Here is an 18,339-nt window from a genome sequence, read left to right as displayed (position 1 = left end):
AGGTTTATTGAGATATAATTTACATTCAGTAAAATTCAACTTTCTCTAGCATACAGTTCTGTGAGTTCTGACATACACATGACAATCAAGAGTCTCACACCCAAGACTTTTTTTAAATACTTATTTATTTTGAGAGAGAGAGAGTGTGTGAATATGCAAGTGTGGGAGCGGCAAAGAGGGAGGATCCCAAGCAGGCTGCATGCTCTCAGCGCAGAGCCCGACGAGGGGTTTGATCTCATGAACTGTGAGATCATGACCTGAGCTGAAAACAACAGTCAGATGCTTAACCGAGACAGACACCCAGGCACCCCTCACCCCAAAAATATCTTTGTGCCCCTTTGTAGTAAATCCCCTCCCCTCCCCACCAGCTCCTAAACAACCACAATTGTTTTCTCCCTCCTTTTCCAGAACGCCATGGAATCATCATGTACGTAGCAGTTCTGTTTTGTATTATATTTAGGAAAACAACTTTTCTAAGTGCATTTTAACCTCTAGTCATTTTTAGTCAATGCACTTGTGTTTCCCCAGTATTGTTATTCCATCCTGAAGAAAGTTTTTTCTTCCTCCCCTATATTGAACAACAATGAGTTTGAACTGCGTTGTCCACCTCTATGTAGATTTTCTTGTTAAGTACAGTATGTAAACGTATTTTCTCTCTTGCAATTTTTTTTTAATGTTTATTTTTGAGAGCAGGTGGAGGGGCAGAGAGAGTGGGACAAAGGATCCGAAGCAGGCTCTGTGCCGACAGCAGAGAGCCCGATGCAGGGCTCAAAGTCAAGAACCATGAGATCATGATTTGAGCCGAAGTCAGACACTTAACTGATTAAGCCACCCAGGCACCACTCTCTTGTAACTTTCTTAATAACATCTTTTTTCTCTAGCTTACTTCATTGTAAATACAGTATATAATACATATAACATATAAAATACGTGGTAATTGTTTACATTATTGATAAGGCTTCTGGTCAATAGTAGGCTATTAGTAGTTAAGTTTTTGGGGAGTCAAAAGTTACATGCAGATTTTCTACTGTGCAGGTCTCGGCACCCCAACCATCATGTTGTGCAAGGTATTCGTCTATCTTACCTCCTTTTGTGGTTGTAACAAGCATTTCTATTCATTAGGATAGTAAGGAGATACGGAGATCTAAATTGAACATTTACCATGTTATACTCATTTTTCAATCTCATCTGCTAATAACAGTCTCCCTGATGTCAATTAGTTGTTGTTAAATATTAATAGGAAAGTGTTGTATTTTGACATTTTAACAAATTAAACCCGTGAAAATGATCCTCGTTGGAATATTTTTATAGCTTAGAATATTTCCAACTATTAAGTGTGTAAAAATGAGTGTTTCTATAGGTGTCAGTTTCTTGGCACTCATGTAATGGTAAAAACACTCAAATATTAGTTTTCAATATACGGTCTCCATAAAATGAGCCCCTTTAGGGAAAGCAGTCGCTTTCTCACTCATTGTTAAAATGCCCTCTTTATCTTGAAGGAACAGATTAATGGGAGTTGAGGAAAGGGCTTTACCATTTTCCACTTGTTCACTCATGGTACTTTAATGTATTATCTTCAACTTATGGTTATTTACAAGAATCATCTGATAAACCTTAAATCCACTTCACCACACACAGATAAATCATAAGAAAGCAAACCGCCATCAACTTAAATTGGGTTATTCCCAATTTTCCCTCAGGTATCCAGGGTGCAGCACTGATTTGGGACCAGAGTGCTTGCAGCCATAGTTCATTCTGATTGGTCAGGGCATCAGCCACAGTTCTTTTTTGTTTGTTTTTTAATATCACCCCTGCTAAATAACAGGCCTGCTGTGTAGATCAGTATGTTATGGAGATGAAATCAGACCTCTCATATCAAACCGTATTTTAAATATTAGCAAAAGCTAAGTTTCTTAAGATAAAAAGTAAACATACATAGACATTTTTGTATTTTCTTCCCTTGCCTCCAAGGACGGCCTTGCACATACCTCCACATACCCCACCTTGGAAGTTACTGGTCTGACAATTACAGAATGGTCCAGAGAGGCAGATTTTCAAAATGGCCAGCATACCTCAGTAAAGGGTTCCCCAAAATTGGATGTTTACTTGCTAGAAATGCAACTGCAGGGGTAAATGGTAAATTACTTCCAACATGCTTTCCTTTGTATTATGTTAGATACTAGAAATGAAAAGTAGCTTGTTTCTATTTATAAGGAAAGTAGCAGATGATAGAGCTAGACTAGTACTCAAAAGGCCTATCACCAAACTCGGTGACTTTGGGTGAATCATTTCCTGTCCCCGGTCATGTTTTTCGTTTGTAAAACCTGGGGCTGAATTCAATCACCTTTGAGGACCCGTACAGCTCTAAGATTCTGGGGTTCTATGATTCTTCTTCACCAAATATTACATGTTGGTTCATTAGAAAGAACTCTCTGGAGAGAAAAAAAATTTTATATAGTTTTAATTAGAAATAGAAGGCATTTTTCCAATGCCTTTTTGGTGTATATTACAGTGATATACGATTTAATGTTTCTTATTAATGTAATGTGTTTTGCAGCTGTTACATCAACTTCATAATTCTGGAATTAGCAATTCTTCAAAAATATTTCTCTGTTCAATTTTTCTGAGATATTATTAGGATTTTTGCATCGATGTTCATAAATAAGAATCTCCCAAATTTTCTTATTTTACTTTATTTTTTTTTAAATTTCTTAATGTTTATTTATTTTTGAGAGAGGCAGAGACAGAATGCAAGTGGGTTAGGGGCAGAGAGAGAGGGAGACACAGAATCCGAAGCAGGCTTCAGGATCTGAGCTGTCAGCACAGAGCCAGACGCAGGGCTCTAACTCACAGACTATGAGATCATGACCTGAGCCGAAGTCGGACGCTCAACCAACTGAGCCACCCAGGCGCCCCTATTTTACTTAAATTTTTAAAATTGAAAGTCATAGTGGCACCTGGCTGCCTCAGTTGATAGAGCATGTGACTCTTGATCTCAGGATTGTAGGTTGGAACCTTACGCTGGGTGTAGAGACTACTTAAAAATAAAACCTTTAAAAATAAATTAACATAAAAACGAAAGTCATATTTACTTCAGCAAGTGAACTGAGTATCTTACTATCATTTTCTATACTTTGGCAGTATATGGAAGTTCTTTGATAGTTTGGAAAAGTCTCAAGAAAGCTATCACTAGCAAATGACTTTTTTTCTTTTTAAAAATTTTTTAAGTAAGCTCTGGTCCCAGTGTGGGACTCAGACTCACAACCCCAAGATCAAGAGTCACACGCTCTGCCAACTGACCCAGCCAGGTGCCCCCGGACATATTCTCTTTTAAATGTCAGTTTTGTAATATTACAGCTTTATAAGGAACCAGACATTTTGATACTAGTAATCAAATTTTTAGCATCAAGCTGATAAATCATGCGTTTACAATCTAATTGATGTATTCTATGTACCTCCCATCCAATAATAAATTTACTAATTTGTACTTTTGTGATTGAGCTGATACTTTACCAATTTAATTTTTTTTAAGATTTTATTTTTAAGTAGTCTCCACACCCAATGTAAGGCTCAGCCTTACAACCCCGAGATCAAGAGTCGCATGCTCCAGTCACTGAGCCAGCCAGGTGCCCTGATACTTTACCAATTTAACCTATAAGCATCAATTAATGACATACATTTTTCAAATTTTTTATCATGCATGCTTGGTTTTCTTATTCTATTTTGATTTCCTCTCTAAGTTCTAACCACAAACCTCTTAAAAAAAAAAAAAAAAACATTTCCACCCTTATCCCTAAAATAGAGCTATAAAGCATCATTTTCTTACTTTACAGCACAGCTTAGGTATCATCACATAAATTTTCTCGCATAGAATTTGAGTTTTCACTATTTAAAAAATATTATCCTCCAACATATTCTCTATACCCGAGATTTAAAAAAATTTTGGCGGGGGGTGGGGGGCGCCTGGGTGGCTCAGTCGGTCAAGCATCTGACTTCAGTTCAGGTCACGATCTCACCGTCCGTGAGTTCGGGCGCCAGGTCGGACTCTGCTGACAGCTCAGCGCCTGGAGCCTGTTTCGGATTCTGTGTCTCTCTCTCTGTCCCTCCCCCCACTCACGTTGTCTCTCTGTCTCTGAAAAATGAATAAACCTTAAAAAATAAAAAAAATATATAGGAATTTACCCAAGGGATACAGGAGTACTGATGCATAGGGGCACTTGTACCCCAATGTTTATAGCAGCACTCTCAACAATAGCCAAATTATGGAAAGAGCCTAAATGTCCATCAACTGATGAATGGATAAAGAAATTGTGGTTTATATACACAATGGAGTACTACAGGGCAATGAGAAAGAATGAAGTATGGCCCTTCGTAGCAACGTGGATGGAACTGGAGAGTGTGATGCTAAGTGAAATGAGCCATACAGAGAAAGACAGATACCATATGGTTTCACTCTTATGTGGATCCTGAGAAACTTAACAGAAACCCATGGGGGAGAGGAAGGAAAAAAAAAGAGGTTAGAGTGGGAGAGAGCCAAAGCATAAGAGACTGTTAAAAACTGAGAACAAACTGAGGGTTGATGGGAGGTGGGAGGGAGGGGAGGGTGGGTGATGGGTATTGAGGAGGGCACCTTTTGGGATGAGCACTGGGTGTTGTATGGAAACCAATTTGACAATAAATTTCATATATTGAAAAATTAATTAATTAATTAATTAATTAAATAAAATAAATTTTTAATGTTTATTTTTGAGACAGAGAGAGACAGTGTGTGAGCAGGCAAGGGACAGAGAAAGGAAGACACAGAATCCGAAGCAGGCTCCAGGCTCTGAGCTGTCAGCACAGAGCCCGACACGGGGCTCAAACTCACCGCGAGATCATGGCCTGAGCCGAAGTCTGACGGTTAACCAACTGAGCCACCCAGGTGCCCCATATTTATTTTTAATTTCTGCACTAGATACGGCCTCCAGCAAAATGTTGAATAGAAACAGTGTTGGTAACATCCTCCAATAATGCTTCAAATGTCTTACTCTTTTTTTTTAATGTATTTATTTTTGAGGAAGAGAGAGGGAACAGGGCAGGGACACAGAGAGAGGGAGACAGATAATTCCAAGCAGGCTCGCAGTGTTGGCTCTATTCCATGAACCATGAGATTAAACCTGAGCCAAAATCAAGAGTCAGATGCTCAACCGAGCCACCCAGGCACCCCTCAAATGTTTTACTCTTAACATGACATTTGCTGGAAATTTGTGACCCTTCATTTTGAAGGTGAACTGAGCCCATTTACATTTAATAATTGTAATGAGTGTTTACAGAATGAATAGCATAACTGAATTCCTTCATATCTAGTTTTTTTTCTTTTACTTTAAATTAATGTGTACAGGTAAAATGAGGAATAAATACAATCTAATATGATTAGCTGGCTCGATATACAATATGAATTAAATTGGACTCTTATTTGCTTTTTTTTTCTTTCAGTGAAGACACCAGTTTCCTGTCAGCTTTCTCCCAATTCCTTAGTGAAGAACTAACTAGAACATGATAGAGTCCCATTTAAAATTCAAACAAAGCAAAGACATTCAAAGGCAATGCCTTTTAGTAAGATGAGTTAAATAAACATGGGTAAGTATCTGAAAACATAAGGTTTTCACCATGGCAGGACCCTATGCTGCAATCATTCCCAGTAATTCAACTGCCTTTGCATTTGCCAGTAATGTTCTACAAGTGAATTTGCTGATGACTAGCAAAATTTTTAAATGAACCCAAGGCCAATTAATCAAAAGTAATAACAAAGAAACTCTAGGAATACAAGTCAAGGGAGGAGACTGCACCTGGCCAGATATGATACCATTTGCCTACCTTTCATTCAGGAATTTGCTACAATGAATAAAATAAGTATTTCCTCTGAGTGGGAAGGGAAGGGAAGGGAAGGGAAGGGAAGGGAAGGGAAGGGAAAGAACAGGTATTACCTATTACCATTTCTGAATGTATGATTAAAAGAAAAAAAGTCTTTAAAAAAGAATATTAATTAGTCCTATGTTTTCACAATAGAATCCCTAATTCTGAATTTAAAACATTATTCAGTATTTGCTTAAGGATCATATTTAGTTGATATGGCTTTTGACATATAAAAGTTCTAGGGGAAAAACTAAGACCTCTTTTAATTTTACTTTAACATCAAACTAAACATAGCAATTAAAAATTCAATAAGACCATGGGTTACTCTGCTTCAAGAAGTACTTCCAAAATTCAACCACCTAGCTTCTTTCAGGAGGAATTATACACCATCACAAATCTGTTCTAACTTAACTTTTGGAGAAGAAAATGGAAAGTCAAACCCATAGCACAGTGGTTAAGTAAAAGATTTCCTTCTCAGTGTCGGCACAGAAGTGCTTTTGCCCTCTTACAAGCTGCACTATTTCAGCAGATGATTCAGCTGGTCCTGTAGATCAGAAGACTGCTCAACACTAGAAATTAGAAAAGAGAAAAAGGTTTATCTGGAATGAGCAATAAAGACCTCTCTTTGTTCAGTTTGTACTTTAACACAGAAGTACTCCCAAAGCTAAATCAAAATTTATATTGGTCCTCTAGGGTCCCAGAAGTTTAAACTATGAAAAAAAGGTTTTTAAAAAAAAAGAAAAGAAAAGAAAAAAAAAAAGGGTTTGTAAAACCAGTTAGAGATAACCAATAAGGGACAGATTTAATCCACTCAAAAAAACAAGACTGTTTACTGACTTCAGCACATTTAATTTACTTAATGAATATTATCAATGTAGAAGGTTTTCTATTCATTAAGGGTGGCTTCTACACGTTGTAATTTTTAGAAAGCCTTTACTAGCAGTGAATTGACCTACTGTATACCTTTGAAATATACAGTCGACCCTTGAACAACATAGGGGATATATAGGCGCTGATATCCTGCACAGTCAAAATCAGTATATAACCCGACTCCCCCAAAACTTAACTACTAATAGCCTATTGTGGACCAGAAGCCGTACTGGTAACAGAAACAGTCAATTAACACATATGTTGTATATGTATTATATACTACACTGTTATAATAAAGTAAGCTAGAGAAAAAATGTTACTAAGACAATCATAAGGGGATGTGTAGGTGGCTCAGTTTGTTAAGCAACCGACTCTTGATTTCAGCTCAGGTCATGATCTCACATCTCTTGAGTTCTGAGCTCACAGTGCAGAGCCTGCTTGGGATTCTCTCTTTTCTCTCTCTCTGCCTCTCCCTCAAAAATAAATGAATGAATGAATGAATGAATGAATGAATGAAAGAAAGGAAGGAAGGAAGGAAGGACGGAAGGAAGAGGAAGGAAGAATAAGAAAGAGAAAGAAAAGAGGGAAAGAAAGAAAGAAAGAAAGAAAGAAAGAAAGAAAGAAAGAAAGAAAGAAAGAGAAAGAAAGGAAAAAGAAGAAGAAGGAAGGAAGGAAGGAAGGAAGGAAGGAAGGAAGGAAGGAAGGAAGGAAGAATGGAAGGAAATCATAAGGAAGACAGGGCACCTGGGTGGCTCAGTCGGTTAAGCATCTGACTCTTGGTTTCAGCTCAGGTCATGATCTCATGACAGAGATCGAGCCCTGAGTCAGGCTCTGTGTTCATGGAGAGCCTGCTTAAGATTCTCTCCCTCCCTCTCCCTCTGCTCTTCCCCCCCGCTGGCACACTTGCTCTCTCTCTCTCTCACACACACAAAATAAAAATAATATTAAAAAAAAAAAGAAAATCATAAGAGAAAATACATTTAAAATACTATATTGTATTTATTAAAAAAAATCTGTGTGTAAGTGGAACTGTGTAATTCAAACCTATATTGTTCAAAGGTCAACTGTACTGTCTTCTTTATACCCCGAATAAGCTATCCCAGAGCATATGTCAATTTAAGGGCATATGTCAACCAGGGTTTCACACTGATCCTCAGCCCGCAAGCAGAATTCCCTGCAGCCTGCTTTAGTTGCTGCTCCCTGCTCCCAAGTCCCCTACCTCTGGGGTTACTTACTTCTTCTGAATAGCTTCTTGCCTAAATCAGAAAAGGAAAGAGGAAAATAAACATAAAAAATCTCAGAAGACTAGTGCAACTTCTGGCTAGATATACACAGGCAGAATAAATCTCCAGCTTCTGTCACATTCTGGATTTCTGTTCATTCTGGCCTAAGACTGTGTTCTTGAAGCTCTGTTCAACATCTGAGTGCAGGGTTGCTAAAAAGAAGGATTCTAAACCTAAACAGGTAACGATACCCTATCAGATCAAGGGAGGTGGTGCAAAAACCATGCACGTGCATGGCTCACGTTCAGTCCGCAATGTGCAACCTAGTGGTCACACACCTGATATGCGCACACCCCAAGAACGAACACTGAGCTGTCTAAATATCAAGGGTTGAACTCTTAACCGTACAGTAGGTACATAAGTATAATATCAACTATATAAAATATAAAGGAAAATTAAATATGACGAAAAGCTAACTATAATTTTATCCAAAATTACAACAGAGAAGAGGTTCTCTACATTTCAAAGTCTCCGGGATCATTTATATGTAGCCGGGGCTGGGTCATACGTGAGACTATGGGATACAGGTCAGAGTTACACTTGATCCCCTAGTGCAAGAGCAGACTCCCCAGGAGAGACCTTGGGCACAGGTAGTCAACAAATACCGACTCGGTGCCTATTGGGTGCCAGGCACCGTGCTGACGTGGTCCGGGTGTGGGCCCTGCCCTCAGCGGGCTTACAGTCTCTCCCTCTGAGGAGCCCTCAAAGAGATACAGAGAGGCTCACCAGAGGTAGTTCCTGTTCTTGATCTCACCCCACACCCCAACCTCTTCTGCAGTCTCAGCCATCTTTTCCAGAAGGAGCTCATCCTTGACTAAGCCCACTTTTACTCCTGCCTTCACAGGAAAATGTGCCGAAGAACCAAGGCCACAGGGGGCCGCCTGAGGATAATGATTTTGTAGCAAGTAGTCACTGGAGAGGGCATACTCACTGGTATTGGAGATGTGTTGTTATTATTGCCATTTTCCTTAAACTCTGCATTAAAAAACAACAACACACACAAAAAGAGAAATATATACATTCCATTTCCTGTAGCCACACAAATTATGTATATAAAACCCAAATCATAAAAGGAAGTGTTTCTTACATCTTCTGAGTGCAAGATGGCATCTTCCTGTAGTACCATGTTTCGAGCTGCCTGACCTAGCAGCTGGAAGACAAAAATAAAGTGGTAATCAAAATCTCCAAACTTCCTGTCATCTTCTCTCTGCAGCTGTTACACCACCGCCCTCTCTCCTCCCCTGCTCGCCCCCCACAATTACAAAAACTCCAAGTGTAACAGAGGATAATTTTCCATTTGTTCACGTTGAAAATCCAACTTCACGGTCACTCTGGCCATTGTGGCATGGGCTCCACCTCTTTTCCACCTCTGAGATCAAGAGCTCCAGAACTGCAGAGCTCCTCACGTACCTTCTTAGCCAAGTGCTGAAAGAAATCTGCAAAGAAAACTTTGGCTCCACGGGCCCAGTGAGAACTTAACCTTTTGGTTTCTTAGAGACAAATCTGAGATGTGGGGTGGAGTGAGGGGGCAGCAACTAGGGTAGAGCTAAAAAGGATAATAAGAATACAGCTGTTTAGAAATGGAATGAGAGACACAGAACAAAAAAGGCCTTACAAGAAGCTCAGGGCTGAAACGGGAAAGCATCACACGAAGGATGGCTGACAGGCCAGGCAGAGACAAGGAGAAAATGTAACTACACTTACGGTGGGCACAACTATAGGCATAGTTGCAAATCACTGTGTTGTAAACTTGAAACTAATGTAACATTGTATGTCAACTATATTTCAATTAAAAGGGAGAGAGAGAAAGCGGAAGGAAGGAAGGAAGGAAGGAAGGAAGGAAGGAAGGAAGGAAGGAAGGAAGGAAGGAAGAAATAAATGTGGATGCAGATTTTGATGAGTTCCCATAGCTGATAGCTGGGCCCTGACAGCACAAAAGCTGAGCTCTGATTTGGGTGGGTGGCCTGTGGCCACAAATATGTGACTCAGTGGGCACTGAGAGCCAAGAGGAGATCGACAGAAGTTTCTGGCCTATTGTCGCACCCTGTTCCTGGAAGACATTAAGTCCAACCACGTAAGAAGAGCTACTACTATGTGTCCTACCCACTGTCCCTGTTCCCTTGAGTCAGAGAGATTCTGATGAAAAGTGGACCAATGACCTCAAATTCACCAGAAGCACCAGCCCTGCTACAGCTCCCAGATAATTTCCCCCACAGCAACTGCTTTTTATCTCCATTTTTGTTTTAAAATTAATAAACCTTTATGTGCTTCTAAAGTCAAAGCAGTAAAATAAGACCTTCCATCCCTGTCCCTTCCCCTCTCCATTCTCTCTCCCCTACGCATCAATATTTTTTTTTTTAGGGACACCTGGCTGGCTCAGTTGGTGGAACATGTGACTCTTGATCTCAGGGTTGTGAGTTCAAGTTCCATGCTGGGCAAGGAGCCTACTCAATTTTTTTAAAATGTGTGTGTGTGTGTGTGTGTTTTAGTTTTGGGTTTATCTTCCCATTGTTTCTTTTTAAAAGTGGACATATGTATATAATCTCCTCTCCTTACTTAGAATGTAACCTTCTACATGCACTCTTCTCTGCCCTGCTATTTTCACTTGAAAATGTATGTTGAGACAGATCTGCAGCAACATATACCACATCTGCGCATTGTTCTTCTACGGCTGCAGAGTACTCCACTCCACAGATGTCCCTGTAAGCCGGGAGCCTGGGTGGCTCAGTCAGTTGAGCATCTAACTCTTGATCTCGGCTCAGGTCATGATCCCAGCATCATGGGACCAAGTCCAGTGTCAGTCTCTGCACTGGGCGTGGAGCCTGTTTGAGATTCTCTCCCTCTTCCCCCCTGCCCCTCTCCCCTGCTCATGTGCTCTCTCTCTAAAATGTCAGTGAGTGAGTGAGTGAGTGAGTGAGTAAATAAAGAAAGAAATACAGAAATGTCACTGTAAGATTATTCAACTAGTCGTCTGGGGTAGACTTTGGAGCTATTTCCAGTCTTTGCTATTATAAGCAGAGTTACAAAAAATATCTTATATATCTTGGTGTCTTTTTGCTATAGTATCTTTGGGATAGACTCACAGAATCATGACCGTGATTGCTGGATCAGAGGGTTTTAGTTTTGCTACATACTGCCAAATTCGCCTCCATTAGGGTTATACCATTTTGCATCCCCATCCACAATGTATCAGAGTGCCTGTTCCCTCCCTATGACCACTTTTAAGTGGCAAATTCCAAAGTCCTACAGATGGGAGACAGTGACTGACAAACTGATGGCAGAAAGACAAGGTTCAAACAGAATCTTCCTCATTCATTCACTCAGTCAGTCACCGCATGTTTATTAAGTGCTCAGATCCACCAGGGAGAGACATAGCCCCTGTCCTCACAGGGCTCACAATGTGGTGTTACAAAGAAGACACAGGCCGTACAATACCTTGTGGTAACTGCTTATGGGGAAACACCAGATGACCTGAGAGCATGGGGGGGGGGGGGGGGTGTCTGACCCATTACAGGGGCAGAAGTTCAGGGAGGACTTCCTAAAAGAAGTGACTTCTAAGCTGAGACTAAAGGTCCAGCCTGATCGGATTTACTGTGTTTGAAGTGTTGCTAGCAGGATGGAGTGGAGTGGGGACTGAAGGCAGGGAGATTGGTTGGAAGAACGCTGCCATAGTCTAGGCAAGCAAGGAAAGCAGCCTGAGCCACGGAAGTGGCAGTTAAAGGGGGTGGGAGGAGCGATCATTTAGAAGATAGACTCGAGGAGACTCACGATTCATGGAATGCAGGAGCTGTTGCAATGCAGGGCCAAGGCCCCTTCTCTGATGACAGATGCATCCATGGGCATTCTGCATCATTTTCTTGCATAAACCAACCACGCACATAACACATCATAACCCACCACCGAAGATGTCCGGGTTGGGCTTCTTTAAAGTGGAACAACGTCTTGAGTATTTCCCCCTAGGCTGTTACCATTGTTTTGTTCATAAGTAACTCAACAGCAATCTTAGCTATTCACCTTTAGCAAGTATTGTTACTGAGTTATTTGTCAGCTCCTCGTCTTCAACAAGATTTTTCAGCTTAGTTTTCATAGCAATACCATCCCTCTTTTTTTTTTCATTCTAGTTAATCATTTTCCATATTATTGCGTTAAATAATGTGGTTACAATAGCAGGCATACACCTTACACAGGTTTAGGATAAATACACCGGACCCTTTACTCAGCACACAACTGGACTGGAGGACACATGCAGGCACACACAGAAGGAGCTTAAGAGTCATACGCATTCATTGTGCTGAGGGCACAGGCTGGCACGTTCTTCCCCACTTGGTGCTCCGGCCACACTGGCCTCCTTGCACACCCTACACACATTCCCATCTCAAGGCCTTTGCATTTGCCACTTATTCTACTTGGAACGCTCTGCCTCCAGCCGTCCACGTGGCTTGCTCCCTGACTTCATTCAAGTGTCTGCTCAAATGTCCCCTCCTCAGAGAGCCCTTCCCTGATCACCCTATTTAAGGAAAACCCTTTCATCACCCTCTACTCCCAGCTTAGTTTTTCTTCGTAATATTTACCACCACCTGAGTTTTTGGTTCATTTGTTTATCTGTCTCTTCACTAAAATGTAAGCTTCCTAAGTACAGGGTCTGCTCGTTTTGTGTACCACTCTCTCCCTTACGCCTAGAATAGTTCCTGGCACACAGCAGACAATAAATATTTATTACATGAATGCTGTGGAAGGAGAGTTTTACACGTGGAAATTGTCAGCGAATCAAACAAAACAGCCACATGGAGACTGTTGAAAAGAGAAGCAATGCCCTAAGGGCCAAGAAGGATTGAAACTGAAAATCAGGCTGCATGTCTACAATGAGATTAAGAGCCTCCTTTCCCTCAGGACTGACCCCAAGGAGGTGCCCTGTGGTTCTGAAACAATTTGGGCTACATCGATATCAAATCAAAGAGATGGAGAAGAAAGTCTAAGGAACAGAAAGGAGTACCCTCCTGGAGAAGACAATTGCCACTAGACCCCAAAAAATCAGAAGCAGAGGTTGTTCTGTGAAAATAAACTGTAAACACTTAAGGCATTGTTTCTCTAGGAGATTCAGTTCACTGAGCTCAAGACACTATCAAGAAAATGAAAAGGAAACTCACAGAATGGGAGAAAACATATGCAAATAATATCTGATAAGGGATTAACATTCAGAATACATGAAGAACTCCTACAGCTCAAATAAAAAATCCAATGTTGAAATGGACAATGGACCTTCATAGACATTTCTCCAAAGAAGATATACAAATGGCCAATAAGATCAAGAACCACGCTCAACATCACTCGTCTGGGGAAATGCAAATCAATACCACTTTATACCCATCAGGATGGCTATGATAAAAAATGAGGGGTGCCTGGGTGGCTCAGTCAGTTGAGCCTCTAACCCTCGATCCCAGGGTGATGGGATGGAGCCCCACATCAAGCTCCACACTGAGCATGGAGCCTGCTTAAGATTCTCTCTCTCTTTCTCTCTCTCTCTCTCTCTCTCTCTCTCTCTCTCTCTCTCTCTCTCTCCCCCTCTGCCCCTCTCCCCTGCTCGTGCTAGCTCTCTTTCTCTAAAAATAAACAGATAGATAAAAATGGTACACTGTGCTAAACAGCATGGTGGTTCCTCAAAAAGTTAAACATAAAATTACCATGTGAATATGATCCAGTAATTATAATTCTAGGTAAATACCCTGAATAATTGGAAGCAGGGTCTCAAATAGATATTTATATGCACATGTCTACTGAAGCATAGTCACAAAGTCAACAGGTAGAAATAACACAAATCTCCATCACCAAATGAATGGATAAACAAAATGTGGTATATACATACAATGCAATATTATTCAGTCTTAAAAAGGAATAAAGTACAGTACTGATATATACTACAAAAAAAAAAAGACAAAAAAAGAAAATCAATAAGATACTCCAAATTATCTATAGTCTAGTAAAGGAAATGGCAAAAATACGTAAGTAACTATATGAAAAGTCAATATGGTATGTGATAAGTTCCATGTAAGAGATCCAATAAAAGGCAAAAGTCAGAGAATTGACAGATGATGAGTCAATCCTCACAGAAAGAGGGACTGATTTCAGTTTAATTCAATCCACACCACTCACTAAGCACCCACTCTAAATCTACTATGGAAGAATCTCATGTGAAAAACACACAAGGAGGAACAGAAAGGAGCAAGTGACATTAGGGTAGTCAATGGTGACACCATGGCTTTTTGGCCACTTAACCACCTCCTACCACATGAGAAGTGGTGCCCAAGATTGCGGGCCTAGAACCAGTCTGCCTAGGTTTCAGCCTAGTTCTGCCCCTTCCTAGCTACTCTGTAACCTTGGTCAAATTAAATTCCTCTTTGTATCCTCCATGTAAGAAAAGTACCTCCTCTATGTAAATAAAGATTTAATGAATTAAGCTACATAAAACACAGCAATGTCCAGCACATGGTTAAGTTTATTATGATGAATATGGATGTTCAATACATACTGGTGGTTGGCAAGCCAAGAGAAAAATAACATAAATTAAATCTCCTTTCGGCTTGCAGCCCACTGATAAGACACCTGAAACATGCAGAGGATGACCTTGCTCAAAGAACTCATGGCTACCTTACTTGCTTAATGTTTTTGTTTTATTAAAGACTAAAAGTAACCTTATCTTAACAGCAGCTGTCCCCTCAAGGTCCTGAAAGCCTTGCTTTCAAATTCCTTAGAGACTTATGCTATCCCCAACCCCCACTAACTTAAAAGTATATTATCAGTCATCTCCTCACAACCCCAGTGCAGCTCTTTCTGCCCACGCATCCTGTCCCTGTGCTTTAACCCCGTGCTTTAATAAAATCACTTTTTTTTTTTTGCACCAAAGACATCTCAAGAATTCTTTCTTGGCCATTTGTTCAAGCCATCAAATACATACTGGTGGCTAGCTATGAACACTATTGGGACGCATGGGTGGCTCAGTCAGTTAAGCGTCCAACTTCAGCTCAGGTCATGATGTCACAGTTTGTGGGTTCGAGTCCCGCGTCAGGCTCTGTGCTGACAGCTCAAGCCTGGAGCCTGCTTCAGATTCTGTCTCCCTCTCTCTGCCCCTCCCCCACTCACACTCTCTCTCTCAAAAATAAACATTAAAAAAAAAACTATGAACACTATTTTTTAAACTTATATATTTATACCTTGTTTCTCCTCCAAAAAGATTCAAGGCAATTTATACCTAATTGTGTGTGTGTGTGTGTGTGTGTGTGTGTGTGTGTATACACGCCCACACACTTAAAAAAAAAAAAAACAGAATGTAAAAGTCATTAAAAGGAGAAGGAAGTAAATGTGTCTCCCACTAAAACTGATGTAAGAACCTCTGTGCATCCAAGGCAAAAAGTGAAACACCTCAAGTCCATAATTCTCATTTGATAAAAGACAACATAACAATTCTTCAAAAAGAGATAGACTTTCCTCTGATACTGAATCCTAAAATGAGTATATAATGTGTAACCTCACACAAAACATACTCGGGATCACCAAATCAGTGACTTCAATAATAGTATTCTAGTAAATGCTTCTTCATACAGTTGTTTCTTGTAGTCTCTATCAATCAAAGCTAAGGGCATAAAATGAAAGGTAATTCTGTAAAGACAATTCTACTGGACCCTAAACTAATACGAATAAAGCTGTTATGAATATTCACATGCAAGTCCAAAAGCTTCTGGCCATATTATGCTTGTTACTACAATTACATAACTTAATAAAACAATATAGAAACTGATGAAATAGGAGGTAAAAGAGACAGAGTTAATGTTATTATGAAAACTAAGTTGAAAATAAGCAATACTTGAAGATGAGCAGTTGAGACACTGCTATTGAGTTAATTATGAGCAAGACAATGGTAAAGGTCTATAGAAGAAATTCACAAATATCTAAAGACTTTGTACTCAGATTGTTTCACAGGTGTATTTAAGATGTTGTTCCAGTTTAAAGAAACCAAAACAGGAACTTAGACAAGACGTTATATGCGTAACAAAAAGAGAAACATGTAATCATTTCTCTTGCATAAAAACCTAGGAGTGGAGGGGCGCCTGGGTGGCGCAGTCGGTTAAGCGTCCGGCTTCAGCCAGGTCACGATCTCGCGGACTGTGAGTTCGAGCTCCGCGTCAGGTTCTGGGCTGATGGCTCGGAGCCTGGAGCCTGTTTCCGGTTCTGCGTCTCCCTCTCTGCCCCTCCCCCGTTCATGCTCTGTCTCTCTCTGTCCCAAAAATAAATAAAAAACGTTGAAAAAAAAATTAAAAAAAAAAAAAAAAACCTAGGAGTGGAATGGCTGAGCCATCAGAACCATTTTGTTTGCCCATTCACTTATCAATGGACATTTGGGTTGTTTCCAGTTTGGAGCTATCATGGATAATGGTACTATGCACATGTACAAGTCTTTGTGTGGACATATATTTTCATTTCTCATGGGTGAATATCTAAGAGTACAATAAATAGGTCTTTTTTTTTTTTTTTTTTTTTTTGATACAAAGTGAACATACATAAAACTTTCTGGTGTGAAAAGTCATCATATGACTCCATTCATGGAAACAGCTAGAGGATGAAGGGGAAATCGGGGCAAAGGAGAAAGCTAATCTAAGAGACAGAAAACCAAGAATGTGGCCAGAAAGACAAATCAGAAAAGAACAAATCCACAGATGATCCACAAAAGTGTGGAAAGAATGTGAGATGTTGAGGGCAAAATCATGCTGAATTCGGGAGGCAGAAAGAGAAAGATCTTCCTTCCCTAGAAACAACCCCATGAAACAAATTAGGAACTGGCTGGGACCACTACCTTTTCCGCTGCCCAGTGGCAATCTCCACTTTACAGCGGATTCCCACCGGCTCATTTCTTTCCCTCCCTACAACGCTAATCCCACTGAGACTACACACCCCAGAATGCAACACGCGCCCTTCGCGAACGAGCTCTACTCCTCGGCAGAGCAATTCACAGCCTACAATTCCCAGGAGGAAACGCGATATATATATATCTCTCTCTCTCCCACAGCTATGGAAGACTCGGGGCCCCCGGGGTATCGGGCCGGAAAGTCCACTCTCAGCTCACCTCGGAGCTCCGGGAGCCCTTCAGCACCTGCTTAGTGAGCGCGATGACGTCCGTACCACAGGTGTTCACCTTCTCTGTGAGGAGCCCCTTCACAGACTGACCGAATCGCGCTTGAGAATCTGGCGCCCCAGTCGCCATCACTTCCTCTAGTGAACGCCTCCTCCCGAGCGACGGCGCGTCGCTGGGGCCAAAAGAAACGCAAAGCGGAAGGAAGCGAGGTGGTGTCTCTTACCCCGTGGGAAAAGGAAGGAACGCATGCGCCTAGCGGAGGTTGACCTTAGCTAACTTTAAATCCATTTAAACTACTCAGTTGATAACCTGAGGAAGACAAGGCCCAGGTGCACCTCTCTGGAGGGGATGGAAGACAATCTTAGTAAATTCATAGGTTAGAATCAGGAACCCTGGATTACAGGCCTACTTCTGCCATTTAGTTGTGTGACTGCAGATTACTCAATCTTTGCGTCTTGTGTTTATCAATAAGAAAAAAGTAATAATGTTCAAGTCTCCAAAGGGTTATGAGAATGAATTAAGATCATTTAGTTCCACTTTAGTAAAATTTCATGAACTAAATATCAAATTGGGTGCTAGGCTGAGGGTAGAGAAAAAAGATCCAGTCCTTGTCTCTGAGGAGCTCCCAGGCTATGGGATGAGCCATGTAAACAGCTTAGAAATGAAGGAAGTGCTCAAAATCACTAGTAATTTTTGATGACAAATGATCTCTTTGTTCTATTAAAAGCACACTGATCATCACCTTGGAAATGAATAACTGAAATGTTTCATGTAGCTCTATTTCTTTATTAGCTAATGCAGGAAAGATGAAAATGGTGTTATACTGCAAATTTCGTTCAAAATAACCTGTACTCAGTATCAACATTACTTTCTCCTCCAAGTGTCTAGATTCATGTCTCTGTTGACTCTTTCATTTAATTCTTGTTCTTAATTTTACTGAGGTTTAATTTATGTGCAAGAACTATGTTTTTTAAAGTGTACAATTTGCAACCCCTATCAAAATAACACCAGCATTCTTCACAGAGTTAGAACAAACAATCCTAAAATTTGTGTGGAACCACAAAAGATGCCAAATAGCCAAAGCAATCCTGAAAACGAAAACCAAACCTAGAGGCATCACAATTCCAGACTTCAAGCTGTATTACAAAGTTGTAATCATCAAGACCA

The 18,339-nt window shown here is 40.5% G+C and overlaps 1 protein-coding gene across 3 annotated transcripts; it reads right to left on the bottom strand.

The window, feature by feature from the left end:
- Positions 1–5,331: 5,331 nt before the first annotated feature.
- Positions 5,332–17,332, bottom strand: BORCS7 (BLOC-1 related complex subunit 7). Of its 3 annotated transcripts, none has more exons than XM_040486311.1 (5): positions 17,164–17,332; positions 9,136–9,198; positions 8,980–9,023; positions 7,985–8,021; positions 5,332–6,464 (listed from the first exon to the last, which is right to left on the bottom strand). In XM_040486311.1, exons 1-4 carry the CDS (start codon positions 17,299–17,301, stop codon positions 7,997–7,999), a joined length of 270 nt encoding a protein of 89 aa, XP_040342245.1. In that variant the 5' UTR covers positions 17,302–17,332; the 3' UTR covers positions 5,332–6,464; positions 7,985–7,996. The 3 variants fall into 3 exon arrangements, with proteins under 3 accessions (XP_040342245.1, XP_040342243.1, XP_040342244.1); XM_040486309.1 differs by having other exon boundaries at positions 8,001–8,021; XM_040486310.1 differs by lacking the exon at positions 8,980–9,023.
- Between the last annotated feature and the right edge of the window lie 1,007 nt (positions 17,333–18,339).

This window comes from Herpailurus yagouaroundi, unplaced genomic scaffold (assembly GCF_014898765.1).
Source record: "Herpailurus yagouaroundi ecotype Mexico unplaced genomic scaffold, PumYag 163, whole genome shotgun sequence".
NCBI classification, from domain to species: Eukaryota; Metazoa; Chordata; class Mammalia; order Carnivora; family Felidae; genus Herpailurus; species Herpailurus yagouaroundi.
The sequence above is the reverse complement of the archived record's forward strand: the minus strand, read 5'-3'. Positions and strand labels throughout refer to the sequence as shown.